The sequence below is a fragment of the Cavia porcellus genome, unplaced genomic scaffold (genome assembly GCF_034190915.1).
Source record: "Cavia porcellus strain 051 isolate PalLab524CR breed Dunkin Hartley unplaced genomic scaffold, mCavPor4.1 scaffold_8, whole genome shotgun sequence".
NCBI classification, from domain to species: Eukaryota; Metazoa; Chordata; class Mammalia; order Rodentia; family Caviidae; genus Cavia; species Cavia porcellus.
The window spans coordinates 72,649,214-72,674,498 of record NW_026947491.1 but is presented as its reverse complement, the minus strand read 5'-3'; the positions used below and the strand labels follow the sequence as shown (position 1 = coordinate 72,674,498).

The 25,285-nt window shown below is 34.5% G+C and overlaps 1 protein-coding gene across 2 annotated transcripts in view; it reads right to left on the bottom strand.

Annotated features, from left to right (window-relative positions):
* Window positions 1-25,285, bottom strand: part of Acss3 (acyl-CoA synthetase short chain family member 3) — a 168,342-nt gene that overhangs the window by 80,892 nt on the left and 62,165 nt on the right. For both annotated transcript variants that reach the window (XM_063255218.1, XM_063255217.1), the window contains exons 4-7: window positions 23,299-23,433; window positions 19,115-19,255; window positions 8,960-9,040; window positions 8,781-8,876 (exon numbers count right to left, since the gene is read on the bottom strand). In XM_063255218.1, coding sequence (XP_063111288.1) covers window positions 8,781-8,876; window positions 8,960-9,040; window positions 19,115-19,255; window positions 23,299-23,433 — 453 coding nt within the window. The remainder of the gene's footprint in view (window positions 1-8,780; window positions 8,877-8,959; window positions 9,041-19,114; window positions 19,256-23,298; window positions 23,434-25,285) is intronic.

Here is a 25,285-nt window from a genome sequence, read left to right as displayed (position 1 = left end):
CAGGAGTCAATACAAATGACATTTAAAAAAATCTATTTACAGAAGTTATAACAGAAAATTCCCCATCCATGGGAAAAGGAGCTGACAACAAGGTAAGTCAGGCATACAGAACTCCAACTAGCCATACCCAAAATAAATCTACACTTAGACACATAATAATTAAGATCCCAGAAATTCAGCACAAGAACAAAAATATTAAAAGATATTAGTGAAAAGCAACAGATCACTTATAAAGGAAAACCGATCAGAATCATGGCAGACTCATCAACATAAACCATCAAGTCAAGATGATTTTGGAATGAAGTGTTTAAAATCCTGAAAGAAAACAACTTCCAATCCAGATTGGTGTACGTTGTAAAACTATCTTTCAAAATTAATGGAGAAATAATATACCTCCATGACAAAGAAAAACTGAAGAAATTCATGACCAACAAACTAACCCTATGATGAGTACTGTAAGATATTCTATTAAAGAGATAAAAATGACCATAATTTTAAGAACAAGAATGGAAAAAAGATATTTTAGTGAACTGACCTTTGTACTCCATATTATTAGGCACATAATAAACTATAAATCTCATAATACTTCAGAACATCAAATTTTAAGTTGGTTTTCATTAAGGAAAAAGTTTGTCCTAGTTACCAATTAACTATCTAGTTTATATTTTAGCTTTGAAATTCTATAATTGACTAAGCTTAAATGTAAAATTTTTATTAGATTGATCTTTACAAATATTTTCCTTCCCAATGGTAACACTATGATAACTTTATGATCTATTAAATTATTTTATTATTAAATGAATGGATTTTTATTGCTTTAATGTAACAATTTTGGATTTAAGTAAAATGATAATCAATTAGCAATAACATTAAGCTAAAGTAGTGCTAAATATATTGCACTGTTCACTTCTATCCTTGGGTTCCACAACCATGGATTCATTTATAGATCAGTTTTGAATATATTGATGAAAAATTGAACTGAATATTGAAAACATTTTTTACTGAGCATATACTATTTCTTGTCTTCATTTCCTAAAAAATACAATGTAATAAAAGAACTTACATTTTATTTATTTTAAATAATTCAGTTATTTTAAGAAATTACAGATTATTTTAATATATATGGAGGATGTCATATGCATATGTCATATGCAAATACTGTACCATTTTGTATGACGGGACTGGAGTATTAATGATTTTAATATGAGCAAGGGATCTTGGAGCAAATCTATGGATTTAAAGAATGACTATAATTATTTAGTAAATTAGTTTAAAATAGGGGTATAAGGAAAAACTTTTATTTTGCAAAGGTTATTTGGTTTTTACTTATAAGTTTTGTGACAAGTTATGTTCACTTTCAGTTTAATTTACTTTCAGTTTAATTAATCATTCAGAAAATTTGTTTCCCTCTTGTTTTCCTGTTCATGTGGTCAACTAATCCTCTTAAAATGGTTCATTCACTCAACAAATTTTCTTGTGTTCTTAAAGGTGCCATCCCAGGCAGCAATAATAAACATCTTTGACCACAAAGAGTTAACAGAATGACAACACCATGTTTGTAAAACTGGAAAAATCAGAATGACTTTAAAGAATTATAAGGAATACTTTAACCATCCTGAGGAAAGCAAAAGTAAAAATATCAGAGAGCAGATGATGTGTAAACTTTAATATGTAACGCATATTTAAGATACAATTCCTTAAGAAAAGGATGACTGTGGTATATGATCAGAGTATAGGTGGAATTTTAACAGAGGAAACCACTGAATCATGGCACAGTCATGTTCCTTAAGTGTAAATATGATAGGAATGCTAGGGGCAGAGAGCTGGAGGCCAGGAACCAGAAAGAAGGCTACTCATGTCAGCGTGTACAGGTGACTTTGGATCCTTTGTAGTAAGCACATGAGTCTGAATTACGGTCTTTAACAGAGAGAAGCTCATTCAAGGCTTTGAATTTCTTTTTATTTTTAATTGAAACTTTGATGTAATATCGTTTCATGTGCAGTATAAGAAACAATATAGAAAGATACCATGCACAGTTAATACAGTTTTATCAAATTGTTGTTTTGCTTTTTGTCACCCAATATTTTGTCTATCTTGTTATATGTCCTATAGGCAATTAAAATGTATTTTTCTGCTATTGTAAATGGGAATCTTCCATAAACATCTACTAAATGTTTGCATTGATAATTTTACTATGCATTTATTGAGATTATTTCTGTAGTTCTTTTAGTTATTGATACAAAGATATATTGAAGAGAATGTAGCATCAGAATACTAGAGATAGCCTACAAGGGAGTGATGCTAAAGTCAGAAACATCTGTGCTAAAGACTGTTACAGTGACTAATGTTAGCCTGAAATATGCAGCTTGATTCTACAGGCAAAAATCAGATTAGAAACCCAAGCACAGAATAAACATCAGTCAAGATGACAGACCAGCTGACTGCTAGCCTTGAGTATATGACAGGGGACATAAAAAAGAAGAAACAATAAAAAAAAAGAGCTGCTAAAATAATAGATGCAAAAGAATGCAATGATGAGTCGCACGTGAGATGTAAGGACAATGAAGTTAGAATCACTTGCAGATTCTTAATTAGCACGACTGTGTGAATGGAAATAATACTAACAGAAATACCAAGTACATGACAGGAAGTATATTTTGCCAAAAGAGTGGGCCAGAAACAGTTTAACTCATGTCATCTTGAGTATAAAGTATGTATGAACCATCAAGAGATGTCTAACAATAGCTTAGCCTTCCAAAGAAAGTTCTGATATAGAAAAAGGATTTTGGAGGCTTGGCTTAATTAGCAATAGTCAATTTTACCTGCCAGGAAATTACCCAGCATATACAAACAGAAAGAGAAAAGAAGTCTGAGAATATGTTCCTATTAAATGCCAATGTCTAGAACCAGTAGAAGAGAAACCAAGAGAAGAAAGTGACATCCACTTGTCATAGAGGAAAGAACAGGGAGAAGAGAGTAATTTAGTTCCCCAGTCTTTCACTGAGTGCTTAATGTGCAGAGTGCACTGCAGTGGAAGACCAGCTTGTCATATTCTTATACTCTTCTAGATATAAAAAGGTTATTTCATTATAGTGTGGTCAGTTCAGTGATATACACGCTAGGTGTGTAACAGAAAAACAGAAAAAGGCTCTGAACACAGCCTAAGACAGAAAAATGAAATGTTTCAAGACATGATAGAGATAAACATCATCTTCAAGGATAGTAAAAACCAGGTAGGGAAAAACAGATGGAAACTCATACCAGGAAAGGATGCTGTATAAACAATAGCAAAGGCAAAGAGAACTTAAGAGAAAAGACAGAATTCCCCAGAGGGAACAGTGAGCAGAGCTGAATGCTACTAAAAAGAAAATAAAATTGAATTGAAGAAGGCCTTTTGAGTTTGCCACTTATGAAATCACTCGTGACCTCGGCTACAGCAGCCTCTCTGAAGTGAAGTGCACAGAAAGCAGCCAACAGCAAGATGAACAGTGAAGGGAAAAATGTGAAGTTTGATGATGAAAGCAGGATCACTTTGCAAGGAGGTTAATGAGAAAAAAAAAAAAATACAGACAGGATAGTTAGAATTGCCAAAAGGTCTAAAAAGCCTTTGTTTTATGATCAGAGAGAATTGAGGACATTTACAAGTTGCAGAAAAGTAGCGTGCATAAAAGGTTTTAAATGTAGCTTACTTTATTCAGTCATTCACACAACAAATATTTATGGAAATCTATACCGTTCTTCAGCATGTTACACCAATATAAACAGCCAACTTGATGGTGTTAGCATTATGTTTCAAATAAACGAGAACATAGAAAGTCAATGGTAAATAGCAAAATAATTGTATCTCAATTCTAAAGTCAGCTTAGTAGTTATAAATACTTATAGTGAATTCTGCATTGGTACAAATATGCCATAGTCCAGTATAAGCACACAGTATTGAATTTTGTTTGCTTCAGCGGGAATGATTACCTCAGAAAAAATATTCCTTCTGTTGCAAGGAACTTATTAGAGAAGACAGGTTAAGATTATTTCATGTTGTAACTATTACAAGCAGCCAAGTACATATCAGCTCATACCATGTAACACAAGTGATGTATAATAGTGCATGATGGTACATGCTGGTATCAAAGTTTGCTTAGTATTCAGAGATAGATAACTGGCTAGCTGAAAATCATGGAACACAGATGGCCTTTAAGTGGTGAAGAGATCAAGAGAGTATCTGAAGCTAGAAACCAGGGTCTCATTTTTTTTTTTGATTCATGGAGTTCACGACTGCTAATAGCATAGAGTTCTTTAACATCATCTAACACTTCTCTCCACACTCCACTTGTAAACTTTTCTTCTTCTCATTCTTTGTCAGATTTTGAAAGATCATTTTATATGAGATTTATACTCATATTGAGGAGCTACTCATTCTGTTAACATAAAAGATATTTAAATATTTCTATTATTATTCATAAATTTAACTCAATATAACTCTATATTATAGAAATATTTACTTCATATGTAGAAATTCTTTATATCATAAAAGACATTTATGATACATGCCCATTGGACATATTGTTTTAGAATAACTCCTCCTGGATGAGATCCAGAGAACATGGTGGATAGATAGCAGCAGTTACGCAGGCTCTCTCAGAGACCCAGCTTAGAATCCAGGAATGGTGTGGAGGGAAGAATCCTAACCAAGAGGAGATATATCCTGCTGACCCAAGAACAAACTGGGCTGAGAGATACCAACTGGGAATGCAATCCTGGTGCTATAACAGGACCAGATAAAGCCTGAGTGTGGAAGATGGAGCCCGTGCCATTCAAAGCCGTGATTTGGGTTTCCTGTTGCCTCAGCTGCATCTGAATCGGCTTGGCAGGGAGACGCACAAAAGCACTGAGAACAGGAACCAGTGAATGAAGTTAAGAGCTGGGCAGGCGGGGAGCCGTGCATCGACCTCAGATGACTGAGGGAAACTGGAACTTTCCCACAGTCTAGGAGGCACCAACAGAGGACATTCTGGGTCTGTGCAGACTTGCTGGAACAGGGAGCTGTAGTGACTTCAGTCACATATCCCCCTCTCAAGCAGGATTGGTGAACAGTGCCTAGCCTACGTGAGGCTGTGGGCTGAGACCCAGTAGGCTAGCACAACCCAGATCCCAGCACCTGAAGGTGCACCCTAGTGGTGAGGCCTTTTGGTAGGTTGACCTGGAGGGGCGGGCCCCTCATAGACTGCCTGGTACGTAACTCCCTGGTGCGATGCGGTGGGCGGGAACATCTAGCTGGTGCAATTCAGTCAGACTGTGGCCAACAGGAAAGGAAGCTGGGCCTCCTATATATGCTTGCATATATAAGGAACAAAGAATATGGGAAGAGGGAGCAACAAGAAAGGCTACTCGGCCCCCAATCCTGAGAAACAGGCAATAGCAGGCACACCACCAATAGACATAAAAGGCTATCTCCAGAGCCTCATAGACGAGTTCAGGAATGAAGTTATTAATGACCTGAAGCAAGACATAAGCAGAATAGTCAGAGAAATGCTAAGCACCACCCAAGAAAAAGCAGATGATGAAATGGAATAACAGAAAAAGAGGGGAGAATTATTTGATGGAGAAAATAGAGAACACGTAGAATACGTGAAGCAGGTTCAAAGAGATTACCAGGAAACTAAAAACTCTATCAAAAACTGGCATAAAAGCTTGAAAGAAACTAAGTATAGATTAGCTGAACTGGAAGGCAGATTTGTAATATGGGAGCATGAAATGAAAAACTTCTTAAAAATAACCAAAAAACAAACAGCAACAATACAAAAACTAGAGGATGATAAGAGGATCTATAACTTAAGAATTAAGAACATAAGAGAAGAAGTGGGGACACAAACAAATGGACAACAAAAGCTATTCACAGAAATAATCCAAGAGAATTTCCCTAATTTAGCAGATGGTAAAGACACTCAGATATATGAGGCATACAGGACTCCAGCTACCTACAACCCAAATAGAGCTACACCCAGGCATATAATAATCAAAATTCCAGAAATCCAATATAAGAACAGAATATTAAAAGCTGTCAGAGACAAGAAACAGATCACTTACAAGGGAACACCCATCAGAATTACAGCAGACTTCTCAGCACAAACCATCAAATCACGAAAAGCGTGGGGGGAAATAATACAAGCTTTGAAAGATAATAACCTCCAGCCAAGATTGAGATATCCTGCACAACTATCCCTGGAAATTGATGGAAAAACAAGGTGCTTTCAGGATAAAGAGGAACTAGAGGAATATGCAACTACTAATTCAACTCTACAGAGAATACTGCAGGATATTCTAAAAAAGAAAAATATGAAGAATCCAGAAATAGTGGCAGAGAGGCCACAATGAATGGAGCAGAAAATAAAAATGAAGAAGACAAGCTGACAACTAATGACAGAAAAAGAGCTCAAGAGAAATGAGGCAGAGAAGATTGGATGATAGAAACAGCTATCTTAGAGAAAACGACATCATAATAGGTAGTGCTGATTTGGTATCATCTTATTTTGAAGTCCCATCAAGCTTCTGTTCTTCTGTCTCCATAGGTCTTAACATGTTGTATCTTATTGGATTTTATTATATGTGATAGTATAAACAAAAACTTTTATAGACAAGGAGATTATACAGAAACCATAGTTCATTATCTGTTAGTTGATTCTAAATACCCTGTAATACTGTCATTCTCTTGAATGGTTATACATTGTGTTTATATATTTGATGCTACAGTATACGAAGTTATACTCAAAGATCTCAAGGAAAGAGACAATATGGTAACTACTTTTATGTCGGGATTATCTTGTGGTGAAACACTAATTTGCTTAAATGGTTATGTATTGATCTGTACTGTTTAGTTGTTATGCCCTCTTTTATCTCAATCTCCATTTTATTATTTACTTTTTTATTTTTATCCTTTTAATTAAAAGAAAAATAAATTTTAAAAAGCAGGATATATTATAGTAACCCACTTTGATATTCTATTAATTTGATTTGAAGCCCTGTATTGCTCTCACCATCTTGTTTTGACTGATGTTCCTCTATTCTGCTTTGCTTGATAGTACCAGGTTCGAAAGTTTAGGCAACAGCTGTGAAGATAGTGGGATTCATTATAATGCCCATACTGGTTGACTATTATCGACTTTTTGAAGACCTGTAACGTCTCCAATGTTTTGGTTTTGTTGGTTTCATTCTTTACTGTTTTGTTCAATTTTATTATAACTGATGATATAGGCAATTCTATTTGAGATAGCGGGAGGCATTATGGTAACCATTTTTGATCACCTTGAATTATGTTTTTACATTATCTATTATGTCCACCCTTTTGATTTAACGGATTCTGTTCTGTTAAGTCACATTTGGTTTTACTCTCTTCCAAAAAAAGCAGTAAGAACTAAGGGAGCAATAAAACCCAAAATGTGTAATAGTCATTGTAAAAAAGAGAGGAAAAGAAAGTGCTCTAAATGGTATAGCTGCATGTAAATTTAAGTGTATAAGATAGACAATGATATTACTGAGTTTTGTTGGATCATTGAACAGAACTGTTTGCAGTCTCGCTGTTTGAATGTCCACTTTGTATGCTTTAATCTTGTAACTTGAACAAATATTTCTAAGATGATAATATGTAATCCATTAACTAGTGATTTCCTACTGTTTATTTTTTTTTTCTGAAATTCTGTATAACTTGTACCCTTTTTCTGCTTTTTTTCCCTTTTTCTCCTTAAATTAAAAAAATACAAAAAAAAAAAAAGAGTAACTCCTCTTTCACCTCTTGAAGTATTTTTTTTTCCATTGTAGTTCACTTCTTTCTGAAGCTTTTTAGCTAGTTAATTTTTTTAGCCTGCTCCATTTCACCCATCTTTTAAATGTGAAAAAGTGAAGTCATAGCACTGACTACGATGAGTATTTTTAAAGTAATCCTCCCAATAGCGTATGTTTTAAACATGGGCAGTTATACCCACACATTTAATGTGATAACCTATAAGCAACTTCATTTCTCCTATTCATTCCTGAATTATGCTTCAATTTAAATATAAGAATGAAATATTTATGTACCTTTGTATTTCGCTAACTATCCCCAAAATGGCCAGGGCTATTCTGAATGTTAATTTAGCAAAGTACCATACTGTTTATCTCCCTAAGACTTTGACCCCTTCCAAATCTGATGAATATGTCATCTGAGCCTTCATGAAAGCATTGCTAAAATGAAAGAGAACAGACATATAAGGGAAATTTCTATTATAAACTCAGAAACTGTATTCCAGGGTAACACTAACATATTTTCAAGAAATGTACAGTCTTCTCTCCCTTATGTGCAGAATTCTTATCAAAATCTTTGGAAGGTACTTAGCTATAACTAAGACAAAATATATTTGAAAATCCATTAATTCTGAACAAATACAAAAATGTGAATCAATGTTAGCTGCTCTATGATAAGCATTTCCTTTTTTCTGCCTCTGCAGTTAGTATCAGTTTGATGATCCTTTCTAGATATCCACAATAGGTAGAAATTAATCCCAAAAGTAATTGAGCTCAATAGTATACGAGGTCCAAAGTTTATTTTTTACTTTGTTCTTCAATGCAATTGCAATAGCTGTTATTTTCTATATTTCTCTTTGTCTTCTGAAATCTACTTTTAACTCAAAGAAGATATAAAACTGTTTCTTATCTCCATCAATATTTTACTGATCCTATTCAGGATTACTTTTGAAAATATTTCAGGGAACTAAGTATTACTTGTTAAGATATAATTTTTATTTTCTTACCTCATATAAAACTGTAGGGTTCCCATGCAGGAGAGGTCCATAGCAGATATAGGAATGTCCAACGACCCAGCCTAAGTCAGAAGCTGCCCACCATACCTAAAGAAAATGAGAAGAAATGAAACACACATACCTGGTATTAAGAAAAACTGCAGGTGGGGCAAACTTAAAATCAAGGTTACCTCTCCAGGTTTAAGTCCGTATATGGAAGACATCGTCCAGTTTAGCATTACAGCGTATCCCCCAGTTGGCCTGACCACACCCTAAAGGAGAGAAAATATGAAGTTAAAATTAATTTAAAATGTGTACAAAGTTCTCCATTTTCATACCGTTTTTTGGAAAGTTCCAGATTTAAAGCATTTGATTTTCTACAATCATCAAATTACTTTGACTCTTGTACAAACATTTGAATCATTATTTCTTTTAATCCCCCAACAGTAAACCCAGAATAATTTGTCTTGATCAATGCCATCTGTAGAATTCATTTTCACATGATATTCTTGACTTTCTAAAGAAAATTTAGGATTTCACAAAATTACATACAACAAGTATTTTTTTCAATTGTGGGACAAACTACTCTATATTACATTTTCAGATAGAATACAGAACAAAATAGAATCAATGAATAAAAATTAAAATTTAATCATGTACCTAAAATGTAAACTATGATGAAGATATCTATATCTTAAGATATTAAATAATACTAGACTACTAAAAGGAAACAAAGTTACCTTCTAACTGGGACCTGATTATAATGCTAAGTGAGAATCATGCAAACACAATGTTAAAGTAGGACAATTCTTTAATGCTGAATTTTGAAAGTTTGAGGAATGAATCCTCCTAAGTCAGACATTATGCTAGAACATTTGATTAGTGATGCATCTGAGGCAAAAACTAGATTGCTATGTCATTACTGTGCTGTTTTCACAAGTCAGTTTTCAATGATGCTCTTCAGTATCAAGTTATGAATACTAGTTATGAGTCATAAATAACTAATGGCAAATTTAATATTTAATATATTGCTTCATTATGAAAAAGGATCATTAGCACAGTAAGACATAGCCAAAGAATTCCCAGAATAAGCAGAAATAAGACAGAAAGAAAAGAAAAGAGAAAGAAAGGTCACATTATATTCTTGTCTTTTGCTACAATGATTATAACTTCCCTGTGTAAAAATTATATCAATTGTTTTAAATAAAAAGGTAAATATTGTGGGTTCAACTCTCTGTACCTACCCCCCCAAAAAGGGTAAATATGACCCCAATTAATGCATCTGCCATTAATTGTAGTTTTTACATCACCACCTTAACACACACACCAACACACACACACACACACACACACACACACACACACACACACGCATCCGGGATGAAAAACAAATTAACTTTCCATTAGTTACAAAGATTGCAGCTTTCCACAAGTACCTCTAATAAAACATAGGTCTCAAGCTGTGAAACATATTTTACCTACTAGCAACAACACCTGCTCTTGGCACATATCAGATGCAGCTTTGCTGGCATTGAGAGCTATTTTCCAGCTTCTGTGACAGGGTTGACACACAGCTGGCTCTCTTGATCGCCTTGGGGATATTAGAACCCCTAAGCCCTCTGCCAGTAAGCTTCACACATGCACTTCACCACGTACACTGAGCAGCTTCTTTCCCACTCTATTGTATCCTAAGTGCACTTTGCTAATTAATCAGGTCTTTTCCTGTGGTTCAATAACCTGAGAACTAAAATATTAATCACTTTACAATTTTTGCTAAAAAATTTTATTCTTGAGCAGGAGAAAAATACAGTTTCTTTCATAGACAATATACTGTACATATGTTATAGTAAGTAATGATACTTAATGTCAGTAATAATTTAAGACATTTTGCACATTTCTACATAGATATTTTATGAGTCGTCTGAATACTCAGTAAGAAAAGATTAAGATTCAAAAGATTGTTTATGATAAATGTAAATTTGTAAATAAAATAAAAAGAAAAAACATTTTCTTTCCTATTTATAATCATATTTTCCAGGTAATGATATTTGCAATGCAAAGGAGAAATCTGTTTAGGCTGTGAAAACACAAATTATAAAAAATCATATTTAAGAAAACAAAATTAATCACAAACAAAAGGACACTGTTTTGTTCTTAGAAAAGTTCACATTATGTTCCCTGGGATGGTCTCAAAATGCTGGGCCTCAAGTAATTCTCCTGTTTCAGCCTCCAGTGTAGCTCAGACTATGAGCATACACCACCATACCTGGTTCTGAAAATAGCCATTTTAAAGTATATCTGAAATATAATGCATAAAGTAAAATATTTGTTCAGTGAAAATGCTTACCCCTAAAAAACAAGCTTCCTGTAGTTTACTTTTAAATTTGTGCCATTACTTTTTATATGTACTTATGATGTACAGGCCTTAAAGGTAAAAACATTTAAGTGATAGATATGTTCTCAGGTAACCCTTATACATTGCCAATATACTGTACCGAGGTTTTTTGTAATGTTTTGCATTGCTTTCTGTAGGATCAGCCACAATTCTTAAAATCTTCTGGAGACTGTGAAAAGATACAATTGGGAATCACATGCTGGGTCCCAAATGAAAACATGAAAATTAATTGTATCTTGATAATGAGAAATATAAAGACTCTCTTTTTGATAATTTAGAATACACATGGTTCTTTAAAAAGACATTTTGTATAAGAAAAAATAAAAGTGATTATTAGTCAACCAGAAATGGAACCACAGAGCCATCACAGATAGTTCTTTAAGAAATCCAGGTGCTTTTGAAGACAAACAGAAGCCACAAATCTTACATGTGAAACTATTAAATTAAAATAGAAAATTTCAGTCAATGCAACTTTTAAAACACCACTGGAACTCTAGGTATTGACAGGTAAGAAAAGGGAAAACTAATATGCATGGCAAATAAGATCTGGGGAAACTTCATTCTAAAAGGTGTGTGTGTGTGTGTGTGTGTGTGTGTGTGTGTGTGTGTGTAGACCTAGATGGAAAATCTTGAAATTCCAAGGCAAAAAAAGATTGAAACATATGGTAATACTTTATACATCCTAAATTGTGCCCCCTCCATCAAATACTTTCTACAAATGCTTACATAACTATACATATTTAAATATGTAAAATGTTATTTATTCACATATATCTATACATATATATATATATATATATATATACACATATATGTTTGTGTATGAACAAGTATTTCACCACAGCCTGACCAGCATACATATTGTTATGTTTTGGGTCTGAATGTCCCTCCAAAGCCTTATTTGGTCATGAGAGAAGGCTTCTGGAATTTGTGACTGACTCATGGATCAATACTGGGATTATGGATGTAGTGCTACAATTTTAGGGTGGGTAGCCTAAATACAATATAATGGTCAGAAAGAATCTTCTTTATAAACTCCTCCCTTTTTGCTTTTGCTGTTTTTGCTGTCTCTTGCCACCATGAACTGTTGCCATATGCCATGTGCCACTCTGCCTTGGAGCCAGCAGATTATGGACTAAAACCTCCACAAACTATAAGCTAACCCAACATAGAATTTGGTACCAGAGAAGTAGTGTGTGACTATACTTGATCATGTGATTCAAGAGCCCTTTGGAATGACTTGTGGGAACAGTTTGGAAAGACTAAGAAATGCCACCTGAAAGAGTACAGCTGGCACATCTTAGACTGTTCTGCATGGGAGATTCTGGTCAGAACTAAGAAGACCAGAGGATCATAGAAATTCTGCCAGTGAAGACTAGGTTCAGGAGGTTTCTGCTGGGAAGGACTGTATGGTTGTTGGACTACAGAATATGTGTGCTATAGGTTGGCAAAAAGTTTGTCTGCATTTTGCTTTTGTCCAAAGATTTTGCAGAGACTAAGATTAACGCTGGCAGACTAAGTAATCAGGCAGAAGAAATTTCAAGGCAATCTAATGTTGAAGAGGTGGCATGGTTATAGTTGGGGCTTTTAGCCCAGATCTTGTTGATAATCAAAAGCAAAGAACCCAGCAATATGATTTTAAATGTTGTGAGTTTGTCCAGAAAGGAAGCTCCAATAAAGCTGTGGACTACAAAGACAGAGCAGAAGAGATCTTGATAGCTGACAAAGTACAAGAGAATAGAAAATATGCCCTGAGGGCATCACAAGAAGCAGCAGGTCTCCACCATTTGCAGCCTCAAAACTACAAATGTGAAAGACGTGGCTGTGAGAAGAAAGCTGCAGAGTGTCAGGTTCCAGAATAGCAGCAGACACATTATGTTCCAGAATGGTGACCTGCTGCACTAGGTTCCAAAATGGCAGTAGATGCACCAGATCTCAAAAGGGTGTCAGCATACAGAATTTGTTCCTCAGAATCAGGTTGAGAGTGCTCAGCAATCCAGTTATTCAATCCCTACACCCAAGAGAGAAGAAAGCCTTGATACTGCTGCAGCTGCAGAAGACCTTGGCATCATCTAAATGGCAATGTTTTTAGGTGCATGCAGAATGCAATAGTTCTGAGGTTAAAAAAGATTGCACCCCAATTTCAGAAGGCCGGAGAGCCTAGGCAGTGTGTCCATGAAAGGCCAGTGAATGAAGCTATGAGGGTGAAAACAAAGATGCACTGGAGATCCCAGAAGTTTGGAAAAGCCAGAACCACAGGTTATCTAAAGAAAGCTGCAAGGATTGAGCACAGAAGACCTAAAAGAGAAGTCATGGGAGCTACAACAACCAGAAGTGCCAAAGGGGCAGAATTACACAAGCCTTTTGGAGCTCACAACTCACCAGAGATTTCTTCAAATGTTTCACATGGAAGTACAGGATTTAATGTTTGCCCTGCTGGATTTTCGACTTGCTATGATCCTATTCTTCTGTATTTCCTTGTTTGTACCATTTGGAATGCTAATGTTTATTTTGTGCCATTGAAAATGAAAGTGTTTAACTTTTCATTTGTATAGGGGCTTGAAGCTAAGAGTTTGCCTTATATCTTGGAGGAGATTTGAGACTTGGACTTTTCAGCAATGCTGAAACTGTTAGGACTTCGGTAATTCTTACAGATGGACTAATGTCTTTCACAAAAAAAAGATGTGCATGAGTATATGGGGCTCAGGGATAGAATGCTATGGTTTCTGTATAGATGTCTGCACAAAGCCTCATATGGTCATGGGGAAGACTTCTAGAGTTTGTAACTGATTCATGGTCCACAGTTGGGATGAAGGGTGTGAGTACTATATCCAAGTGAGTGTTGTTTGCATACAATATAAAGGACAGGAAGAATTTTATTTGGTGCTCCTCCCTTTTGGATCTTGTGGCTTTTGTTATGTTCTGTCACCATGAATTGTTGCCCTTTGCCATGTGCCACTATGCCTTGTAGCCAGCCAAATATGGACTGAGACTTCCACAAAATTTGAACTAATTAAACTGCTCCTTCCTTAATTTTGAGTTTTGGGTATTTTTTCCCAGCAGTGAGAGAAAAGTAACCAAGACATATATCATATTTAATAAATCCATGTCAGGTGTAGTGCAACACACCTATACTCCCAGGACTTAAGAGGCTAAGACAGTAGGACTTCTTTGAGTTTGAAGCTATCCTGGTCTGGACAGTGAGATATAGACCTGCCTGAAATACGTAACAAGATCATGTTTCAAAAGTCAAACAAACAAATACATTATAAATATATTACCAAATTATGATTGGATTTAGAGAATCATGCAAAACAGTTCTGGTTTACTCAAAATTTCTGCACATAAATGATAACCTTGCTATGATAATGACTTTATTCTTTTAATCCCTTGTTCCTAGAATGAGTCCTCCCTCTTTTTCTACACTTGATCAGTTCCTTCTTATACACACAAGCAATGGAAACCTACTGCCACCACCGACCTACTGCCACCACCGAGGACATGCCTCCAGGCTCACTGGCACTAAGCTTCACGTGTTCATTTTGCTACATACAATGAGCAGCTACTCTCCCTGCATATTCTATCCTGTGTTACATGTCCTTTGTTAATTAATCACAAGGTCTAACCTATGCCTCAATAACTTGAGTAATTAGATACTAATCATTTTGCAAACAGTTCTTCTAGAAAAGTTCATTTATTGTGCAGAGGATAAAAAACATAGTTTCTTTTATGGATAATATATTACCCATATGTTTTGATTGGTAGCAAAATCTGTTGTGTTGTGTGTCTCTCCTTCATATCCAAAAGTCCCCAGAATCATCAAACCTCATCAGAGCACTGACATCACCATCCCACCCTGCTCTACCTCTCTGACGCCAGGGAGGATAATGCCTTTATATTTTCAGTGCCATGTACAGCATAGAATGGGCATTTCATATGTTTGTTGACTGAATGAATGAAGAGTAGAGTGAAGAAACTCTAGTATGAATAATACAACTTTGTAAAGATACCTTTCTTTTTTCAGAAGAAACCCTTGAAACTTTTGGAACTATCATTTTAGAAGAAATGGAGTGACTCCATTTGGGCTATTTCATCTAATATAAAATCTCTTGCTGCAAGCTTTTAGATGACTCTGAAACTATCTCTGTGGAAAGTGTATAATTTTTTATTGATCTGAACATCTGTGAGATAAGGAGCAAAGATGTAGCAAGTTCAGCATTTTAACAGCAAGAATTGTACCATGGATTAAAACAACATAAAAAGATTTACCCTTCTCTCTCTCTTCCTTACACAAACACACACACACACACACACACAGAGAGAGTTCCTTTTTTCCCTAGAGCAAGGAATGGGTATAATCTCCTAATAAAAATTAGAAATAAAATGATAAATTGTAGTAATGCATAAAAGAACAAAAGGCCTTATCAGTCACCTTGTTATGCCTTTCTACCAATGCCTTCCTCCTGGTTTCCCCTATTCTCCTTTGTCACTGGATTTATTTATTTTTTGTTATCACCGTCCTGCCATGATATCAAGCTGGAAGATGATAAATATGACCACGACTAAATCCTCCATTCCCAAAAGAACTCTACATGCAGACAAGGGATTTTTATTGTGTAGGACATTGAAATATACTGAATCCAGGTACCAAAATCAAACAGGATAGAAGGTCATAATGTAACAGAAATGTATGCAAAGTAGCTTAGTTGTGATTGTTGGAGTGTTTGCTAAGAGATTAACCTGTCCTATAGCAACCTGACAACTCCACAGTTGGTAGATGCCAAGATGCAAATATGCCATAATAAATCTGCAAATTCTCTCCAAAAAACAGACTCCTTAATATCTGTCTTTTATGTGCCTATAAGCAATAAATATTATGAGTAGAATATTTTTATGAGCTCATAATATTATTTTCTTCATGTAGCTCAAAGATCAAGAAAATAAGCTATGATGCTATTAAATGTATTTCAATACTGCAGGTTTGTTCATCTTTTCTGTCCTTGCATTCTGCAGATATCAGTATGACAATTCATATATTATTTATCCTAGTTAGAATTACAAAAATGAGGTGAAAATTGCCTAAATAAAGAGAAAATGAAGAATTAACTGAAGAAGTCAGACATGATTCATTGAATATTCTGAGGATCTGCTATGGTCAAATTTTGTAATTAGTTAGTGAAATATAACTAAAGAAGTACAAATACCCTCCAACACCATCATGATATGTTCATAAGTATCATAAAGGTCTACTGGCAATATGTAAGTTCAAAACTATGATTCTTGACTCCAGTGGAGGTGAGAAAAGCATGAGGGATGCTGAGCTGTACCTATCTTCTCTTGTTATTCTGCAGGTCACAATGCAAAGCTCATTTGCTCCCATGATTTAAACTCCAATTCTCTACAGTGATGACACAAAAATGTCTACACTCCAGCCCCAGGTGTACATCTTGGGCTCAGCTCTCACTTCAGTTGCTAACTGGGCATCATCTCCGTGTTAATGTTTCCAAAGTCAATATACCTACTATGGCTCTCCCAGCCCCAAACCATTCTCCTATACTTCTACCACAGTCAATATTCAAAATCACCCCCTCTGTTTTCTCTCTTTCTCAGTCTCTCTCCCAATCTCCAGTCGAATCTTTCCCTTCCCATTAAGTATGAAAGTAAAATCCTAAACTAAACAGACTCGAAAACAACCTCCTTCCGTCCATGGATGCAGTCACCTATCTCCCTGATGAATGAATCACACAGTCTGTCTTGCTGTTACCTTTGTGCATGAATACCTCCTCCAAAGTAAATTAGCAGGACTGTGGTTAATGTATACTTTTACCCTGCTCTCACTAAGAATGAGCACTTAGTACTTGCACAATATAAATGGGGAAATTTCCAAGCAATTAATAAAATCTCCAAATTGCTTGCATATACACTTCAAGATAACATATTAGAAGGAAAATGACAGAGGATGACAGAAACATCAAACGAAAAGATTTGGGTGCTGAAAGGAATCCACAGACAATTTCGTTGACTAAGAGAAAACAGGGTAACTTAAAAAAAAAATCCCTTCCTTATCTGGAATTGCTAGTTTTCAAACTTAATAGTCTTTGTATTATTTTTTAAAATTTCTTTTACACTGGGTGAATCAGCTTCAAATTGCTGATAAACCCTTCTCCTTTTAAACAGGTCCTAGTCCAGGTCATAGTGAATTTCAAAATGTTTTAAAGTCTGAGATAGAATTTCTTGGAACTTTTAAGTTCCAAGAAACTTTTACTTTGTTGTTCTTAGTTTTTTCGTCTTTTAAGTTTGATTGTGTTATAGCATGTTTTTAGTCTCAGAATTTCCTCTTATATTACTATTTTTAGAATGGATTTAATTTTATTGAGTTTCTTATTTGTTTATTTATTTACTTACTAATAGCATTGGGGCTTGAACATCAGGCATTCTTTACAACTAAGCTTCTTTCCCAGAACTTTTTTTAAAAATTAGTTTAGGAGACAGGATTAGAATTTGTCAGTCTCCTGCCTCAATCTCCCTCAAAGCTGGGTAAAATTGTACAGATGCACAACAGTTTCTGGCTCTTTCTTTATTTGATAGTCAAATGTTAAATTGAATATCACAAAATCTGGAGGGGGGGGGCGCTGGGGATTTAGCTCAGCGGCATAAGTACCTGCCTTACAAGCAGGCAGTCGCGAGTTCGATCCCCGGTACCGGTAAAAATGGAAAAAAAAAAAAAAAAAATCTGGAGGGTAAAAATTATGTCCAGTAAATCATATGAACTACTTAAAAAAACAACTCTCAGTCTTCAACCTAACTGTTTAGTTACCAAGTGACTAGCATTCTAAAATATCACAACACCTCACATAAGACATGTATCTTTACATATATATGCATTTATTTACTCACATATCTGACAAAAAATTACAAATGACCAACTATATGCAAACATAATGACAGAACAAAATGTAATAAAATACGATCTCTGTTCAGAGAGAATATATTCCCCCATCAAAGGTTTTCTTTTTAATATGCAAATTTTAATGGCAGGCCTTCCATTTCCTTTTAGAAAATATATTACTTTTAAAATAATTAAAATTAAGAAAATACATTTTCAGACTCTGATGCTATAGAAATCTAATAGATATCTCTATTCCCGAGGATGAAAATGATTGTGAAATCCTCTTCCTCCACTAAAGTGCTATGACTCACTGAGTACTGAGTCTTCTAACAAAAATGATATGCAGGATGATACTGTATACTTTGGTGAAGTTGTGTAAAGAAACAGTATTATTTGAAAATACCACCAAATGTAGTATTTGTTGACATCTAAAACATTTATGAATACTGATGCATTTAACTTTCCTATGCAGAACAAGTCTTCATAGTAATCAGATTCAAAATTCTTGAGTATTGGCTGGGCAGGGTGGCACATGCCTTCAGTTCCAGTACTCCAGAAGCTGAGACAGGAGGATTGCCACCCATTTGAGTTCATCCTTGGCTACCTAGTAAATGCAAGAACATCCTGAACTATGTAGTGAATAGTTCTGTCTTAAAAACAAAGAAAAGAAAGAAAGGAACTGTTGAGTATCTTCCACACTGCTGTTATTCTAATTGTCTAGGCCAATTCTCAAACATATTTATGACGAAGAAGTGAATTCTTCTAGACCAAAAACCAGTGCCATAACATGGAAGCTATATCTCATTTTTTAAAAATAATTTTATTTCATTTAAAATACATGTATTTTTGCCCTGAGTTTGATCTCCATTACTGAAAGAGTAAACATATAGCTAAAATTAAATAAGAAAATTAAATACCTGCTTAGTATTAAGCACAAATTAAGCTATAACCTATGTCTAGACATAAAAGTGCAATCTTTAAGCATTATAGATCAGTAATCAGATATTCTCACTGCAAAAGAAATGTTTTATTATGGATGTTTATCCCTGAGAGATGAAATACCTTAGGTAACCCAGTTGTTCCAGATGTGTAAAGAATATACAGTGGATGCTCTGAAAGGACAGGAACACAGTCATGGGACTGGGCTTTTGCCATTTCTTCTTCCCAGTCAAGATCACGACCTGGCACCAAAGGAACTTGATCCTAAACAGCAAAAATACAAAGCATACGCACTGTAGAAAGGAGGTTAAATAAAGGGAACAATATAGTAGCTAACTTCATATAAGCCTGAAAATCTACACCCACGTGGCACTAAACATTGGTTTTATGACTAAAAATCTCAAGCTTGTGAGTTAAGAGAAGTGTTTACAAAAAGTCCCAGAAGTGTGATGTAGGCTTCAGTGAATTGATAAGAACATGTTTTATTCAAATTTAGGGATACTGGTAAGAAATTTAATCTGATGCAGTTAAGTTTCCTTCAACACTCAGGGCTTAATTAGCACTGAGATTCATGTTTCCATAGACGCATGAGCCCCAAGAATTTTATACGGTAAATTCCATTTTTTGTATCCTATTTCTTTTGCTATAAAAGTTCTGTCTTCACAATGAAATGTCAACTAACCTATTAAATTTCTCTTCATGTAAGGGCAATTGTGAGTAACACTGCAGCCAAATGACAAAATGTCAAATTATCTTCTGAGCTAGAGGAGAATATTACTCTTGTTTTTTTCAAGAACTAGGACCAAGGGGGAAAGAAGAAAATAAGAAAGGAAAAAATACATTTAAATAAAGATATTTAAGATAGTTATACAGTTAGTTTCTCTTAGTTCATTGAAAAGAAAGTTTGTGCTAATATTTTTGGACAAGATATCATGCCTGTATCTTGTACTCTGAATATATATTATGAAGACAACAACATGCAATATATTAATTATTATAATGTTCCTAATAACCTGTTTTAAAACTCTAGTTTATTCTTTTTTTTTTATTTTTGTCTTTGAAATAACAAAAGAATAATGACCAATTTTTAAATTGCTGTAATACATACACAATGCTATCTAAATTTTCTTCTTCTGGATCATTAATTCATATGATAGAAATGTTTTTCTTTTTCTTAGAACCAAAATTATTAACTTTGGGATAACAGAGTCATCAGTTAAACTGGTATGCCTTTAAATAAATTAAAGCTGTCTTTAAACACAGTGACTGTGAAATTGCCAGAGCTGAAGAGTAAAGTAATGACTTAGGGAAAAGTTAGCCTAATGAAGAGTTATAGCTGTGTAAGATGAATTAATGCCCATTAAATACTTGATTGTTTTCAGAAACATTAAGTTCAAGATCACACATTAAGAGCTTTATGATTGATGAACGTGTTAGCAAAGGCACAAGTTCCTTAGTAAAGTTAGTGAGATCCATAGATCAAAATGTATGTAATCATTCACTTCATGAAGGTGGTATTTCAGCTAAGCACAAAGACTGTAAGATATATAGAAAAGCTGTCACTGTCTGGGATCCATATTATGTTAATTTATAAAACCTATTCATATATATATATATATATATATATATATATATATATGTATATTTACAAATGAATATTTTAATATATCACAAATGAAATACCTGCACAAATGAACACATTTGTAGATAGCAATCTGAACTTGTGATAGAAAAGTTAAAAACTAACAGTCAGATGCCATGTTAAGACGATGTGCTCACCCAGCCCAAGACAGTTAGACCATTAGATTCAGCCTTGACTGACCCCACCAGCTGCAACTTAGAGATTGCCTGACCTGGCTCAGTCTGACTGCATCCATCTGGACTGCCTCTGCTATCTGAGATGTACTGTCTGAGATGATATATTCTATTTTCAAGGACTGTCTAACCAATATAGACTAGCTCAATTACCTCCCCAACCTTAGCTCCTTTCTAGTTTCTCCCACCTTATGATAAACGACCCCTCTGACTAACCTGCCAAAGAGAAATCTAACAACATGTAACCCAACCTATATAACCGATTATAGACTAACTCGTTATCAGCTTTTGTACTTTCTGCTTGCAAATCACATATAAGTTTCTGTTTTACTCCATGCCAGGACTGGTGATTTGGAACTGGTCTTCCTACCAGCTCAGTGGCATAATAAACGACAAGATATATATTAGTTCTTTACAAACATGGTGTATGGATATTTCAACTCCTTGGTGCAGAGCACCTTCTGGTCAGTTGAGTACCAGGTTTCTGCAACAAACTGGAGACCATTAAGGTGAAATGTGAGACCTAGTGGCCTCTCTAACCCCACTCTGGCAGGCACTAGCTGATGCCATTTAGACAAATAGCAATAGTAAGCTATGAGCAAATCATGCTTTCATTTACTTTTATTCACTGGATAAAAACAACTAATTATAAATTATCAAACTTTTTGACATTAACAATTAGAAGCATAAAAATCAGCTCACTGTGAAATGAAAAAAATGGATTGAATGATTACAAAAATTTATAGATCTATGATTTTTATAAATCTGTAGTGAATAAATGTTTATTCTTTAGCATAAGAACTACAGGTATGAATAAATAAGGTCTGACCAAATGAAGGAAGAGAAAAGTCAGCATTGACATTTACCCATATACATTTACTTCCTAGTTGTTATAATTTTTTAAAGGATGTATAGAAACACTACCAGAGTGACTGCTGTGATCTGCTTTTGATTCTGTCACTGCTTGCCTGAGGTGTCACAGTAGCAGCCAAATTTTTACTTCCTCCAGCAAAAATGCAATTTTTGTTAATGAGATACATCAGCCTCCTAATTTCTGTCTTTCTAAACTCAAAGCAAATCAATCAACTGGGTTTAATTACTGCCTAAACAGTAGGTCTCACATAAAAGGCAAAGGGATTCAAAGCCCTCCTGTATGTCACAATAGAGGAAACAGCTTGGAGACAAAAGGAAGATGGGCAGAGTAGCAAGCTAGTTGTGGGCTGGGGCTTGAGCAGGGGAGAGCACATCTCTTTTAAGAAGAAAGAGAAGAGACTTGCATTGAAAAAATCTAAATAGAAAACACACGCCATGTTTATAAAGAGATAATATATTATCTTGATGTTCAAAAGTCATTAAATCAGAATTTAGTCCTGGCATGAACACATATTTGCTGCATTTTGCACTGTGTCATGGCTGAGTTTCTTCACAAGTAAAATACAATGAGTCTGTGAGAATTAAATTTAAGAAAGCATTAGGTAGTACTTAGCATTGAGCTTAGCCTATCATGAGTTCTTTATACATTCTACATGAATCGGGCTGGGGGTTTAGCTCAGTGGCATAAGCACCTGCCTTGCAAGCAGGCGGTCGTGAGTTCGATCCCCGGTACCGATAAAAATGAAAAAGACAAAAAAAACAAAAAAACTACAACACATTCTACATGAATCCATATGTATGCACACATATGTATGCTCAAACACACTTATTTTGCATGTTGCTCCCATTCCACTATCCTCTCTTATCTAAGAACATTTTTGTTGCTGACTTTGTATTCCTTGATTGAAATAGAAACAAAGTCATTTTTTAAGAAGTATGCTTGTGGTCATCTGACAAAAGCTTAAAATTCTTCTTCAAGAATGTAAGAGTATTAAAATTGTTGAGTGCAGCAGTTTATGAACCACAGATACTAAATCTCTACCCAGAAATTGAACATGGTACTAGAAATTGGTAGGTGCAAATCAAAATGACATAGTTTCAACACTGTTCTCATATCCTGTCATTTAAGTATTTCCCGCAGATAACCTCTCAAGAATTTCACAAAATAATGCATGAGTCTTTGCACTCTTATAATTTCTCTTTCTAAAAATATTTTATTCTTCAAAGAATACAATTCGGTCTCATCATAAATAGCTGAGAACTTACCTGGATGTACAAATAAGGCAGACATCAGGTGAAAATTATTAGAGTGTCTTAAAAATCAAACACTATGTAGTTAATTAGTATCTGCTGATATTATTGTAAAATTCAGAGCTATGAATAACCCCACAATAGAACTGAATTTATTAATATTAATGTATTTCTACATTTCAAGATTTATACTTTAAGCTAGTTCTTTATGAAGACAGTAAGCTTTATTTATATCTTTCTTTCCTACAAAGACATTAAGAATACATATTTAACAGTTTATCCATCAAGTACTCCTTTCAAATATTCAAAACTAGAATCATTCTTATTACAGTACCATAAACAAGAGCCAAATTAAATATTGAGGTTACCATATTTGGACGATTATAAATGAGAACTTTGTCAGGTTTGTGTTGCCCTATTCTTAGGGCTTCTTCTATGAGTGGAATGTATTCTACTTTCCGTCCAGGTTCAATGCCAAATGAGGCTGTAACAACCACCTTGGGCTAAAATGAGAGAGAGAGAGAGAGAAAGAAAGAAAGAAAGAGAGAGAGAGAGAGAGATTTAACCATCCTAATTAAGCTAATCACAATATTCAAGGCACAGATAGGCACTTTAAATGTTAGAATAATTTTGTTCTCTATTGAATAAGTCATCTGAAAACCAATAAACTCTTTTAAAATGTTACAGAATTAATCAGTTCCACATACATTCTGCTTACCTGTTCAAAACTAGATTCTCAGCAATGTTTTGAATTCATAGATATGCTCAGTGAAAAACACCTTCTAAAGGATTTGTTAAACCAGGTGAATTTACCATGATTCAATGATATGTAGACCTTTTGGCCAGTAGCAAAGACACATGCACATGCATATAGAAACACACACACACACACACACACACACACACACACACTCCTAAGAACTGATTGTTGCTGAAGTTATAGCTTTTCTAGGAGAAGAGTGCCAGTTCAGTAGCAATATAGTAAAAACTTCTAAGACTTTCTACATGAGCGTTTCTTTTAAATGCCTAATGTGCTCACAGAAAAAATAATCCTTTTTGAGATTTTTCATGTTCACAAAATGTTAAATTTGCAATTTTATATGCTTTTAAAGGATATTCAAATGATTTAAGCTTCAAGACTCACAAAGCCCGGACATATCTGTGTCATTAAGATACAGTAAACATGCTACTTAACCCAAAAACTTGTTAATCATTCTTCAAAACATGTCAGTGTGATTAAAGGTGTCCCTGGGACAACAGTTTGGTTCATCTGCCCTCCTTAATGCATGTTGAACATGCCTCAGATATTCAACTCTAGTCACACTGAGTCACACTAGTCACGTTGTCTCCATACTGAAGTGTATGTTCTTGAAAGTCAAAGTTGGGTGTCATTTATCTTTGTGTTTCCTCTGTCTGACACAGTGGTTGGCATATCATAAACTCTCAAGAAATAGTATGGAACTGAACCAAAGTGCACATTAATTTGCAGAAACAAAATGTCTTTGTTATATTGTAAGGTTTTTCTTCACAAAGAAATTCAAAGCAAAAGAAACATATATGATTCAAGAGAAAGATAATCCATGGTATTGCATCTACAGAAGGATTGCACTGTGCCAACTATAGGCATATATAGTTTTTTTGTTGTTGTTTTCGAGTACCACTTAATGTTCATAGAATGGAACTTAGTGCAGTTGTATAGCTTGGTTACAGGAGGTAGAGGCAAAAAAATGGCCAGGTCTACCTGACTGCAGAACCTTTCTCTTTCCACTACATCAAGCTGACATTTAAAAGGAAGAAAAGGAAGCAAAAAGAAAATAAAAGTAAGTCTTATTTCCTTTTATTATATTTTAAAGGTATTATTTGAATAAAATGCACATACTAATATCTGTAGTATTTGCTAGATAGCTTTAGATAATAGTTTCTAAGATTAGAATACTGAATAAATGAAAGTAATGTTAAATACCAATTTGCAAACAAATATGGAACATAGTATACAAAATAAAGCCTTCTGGAAAAATAATCTGTGTTAAGTTTTTATTAACAGCATTTCATTAGTTTGGGAGGGCCCACATTGACTTGTTAAAATACATCTTTTTATCTTCATTTGCTAAAATAAAAATATTGTCTAGAGCCTATTTATTTAAAAATTGCAATATAATATTAGTTCACTTACTGATTTTCTATAAACATCTCACAAGTGTGTTTCCACCTCTATCTTTCCTTCTTATATTTTATCTGCCCAGTGACCTTGTTCATAAAATTATGAATTTTTTGACTAAGCTCCTAAAAAAAGTTATACAGTTTTTTAAATATATGTTATAAATGAAAACTCTTATTATATATCCTTATATACTT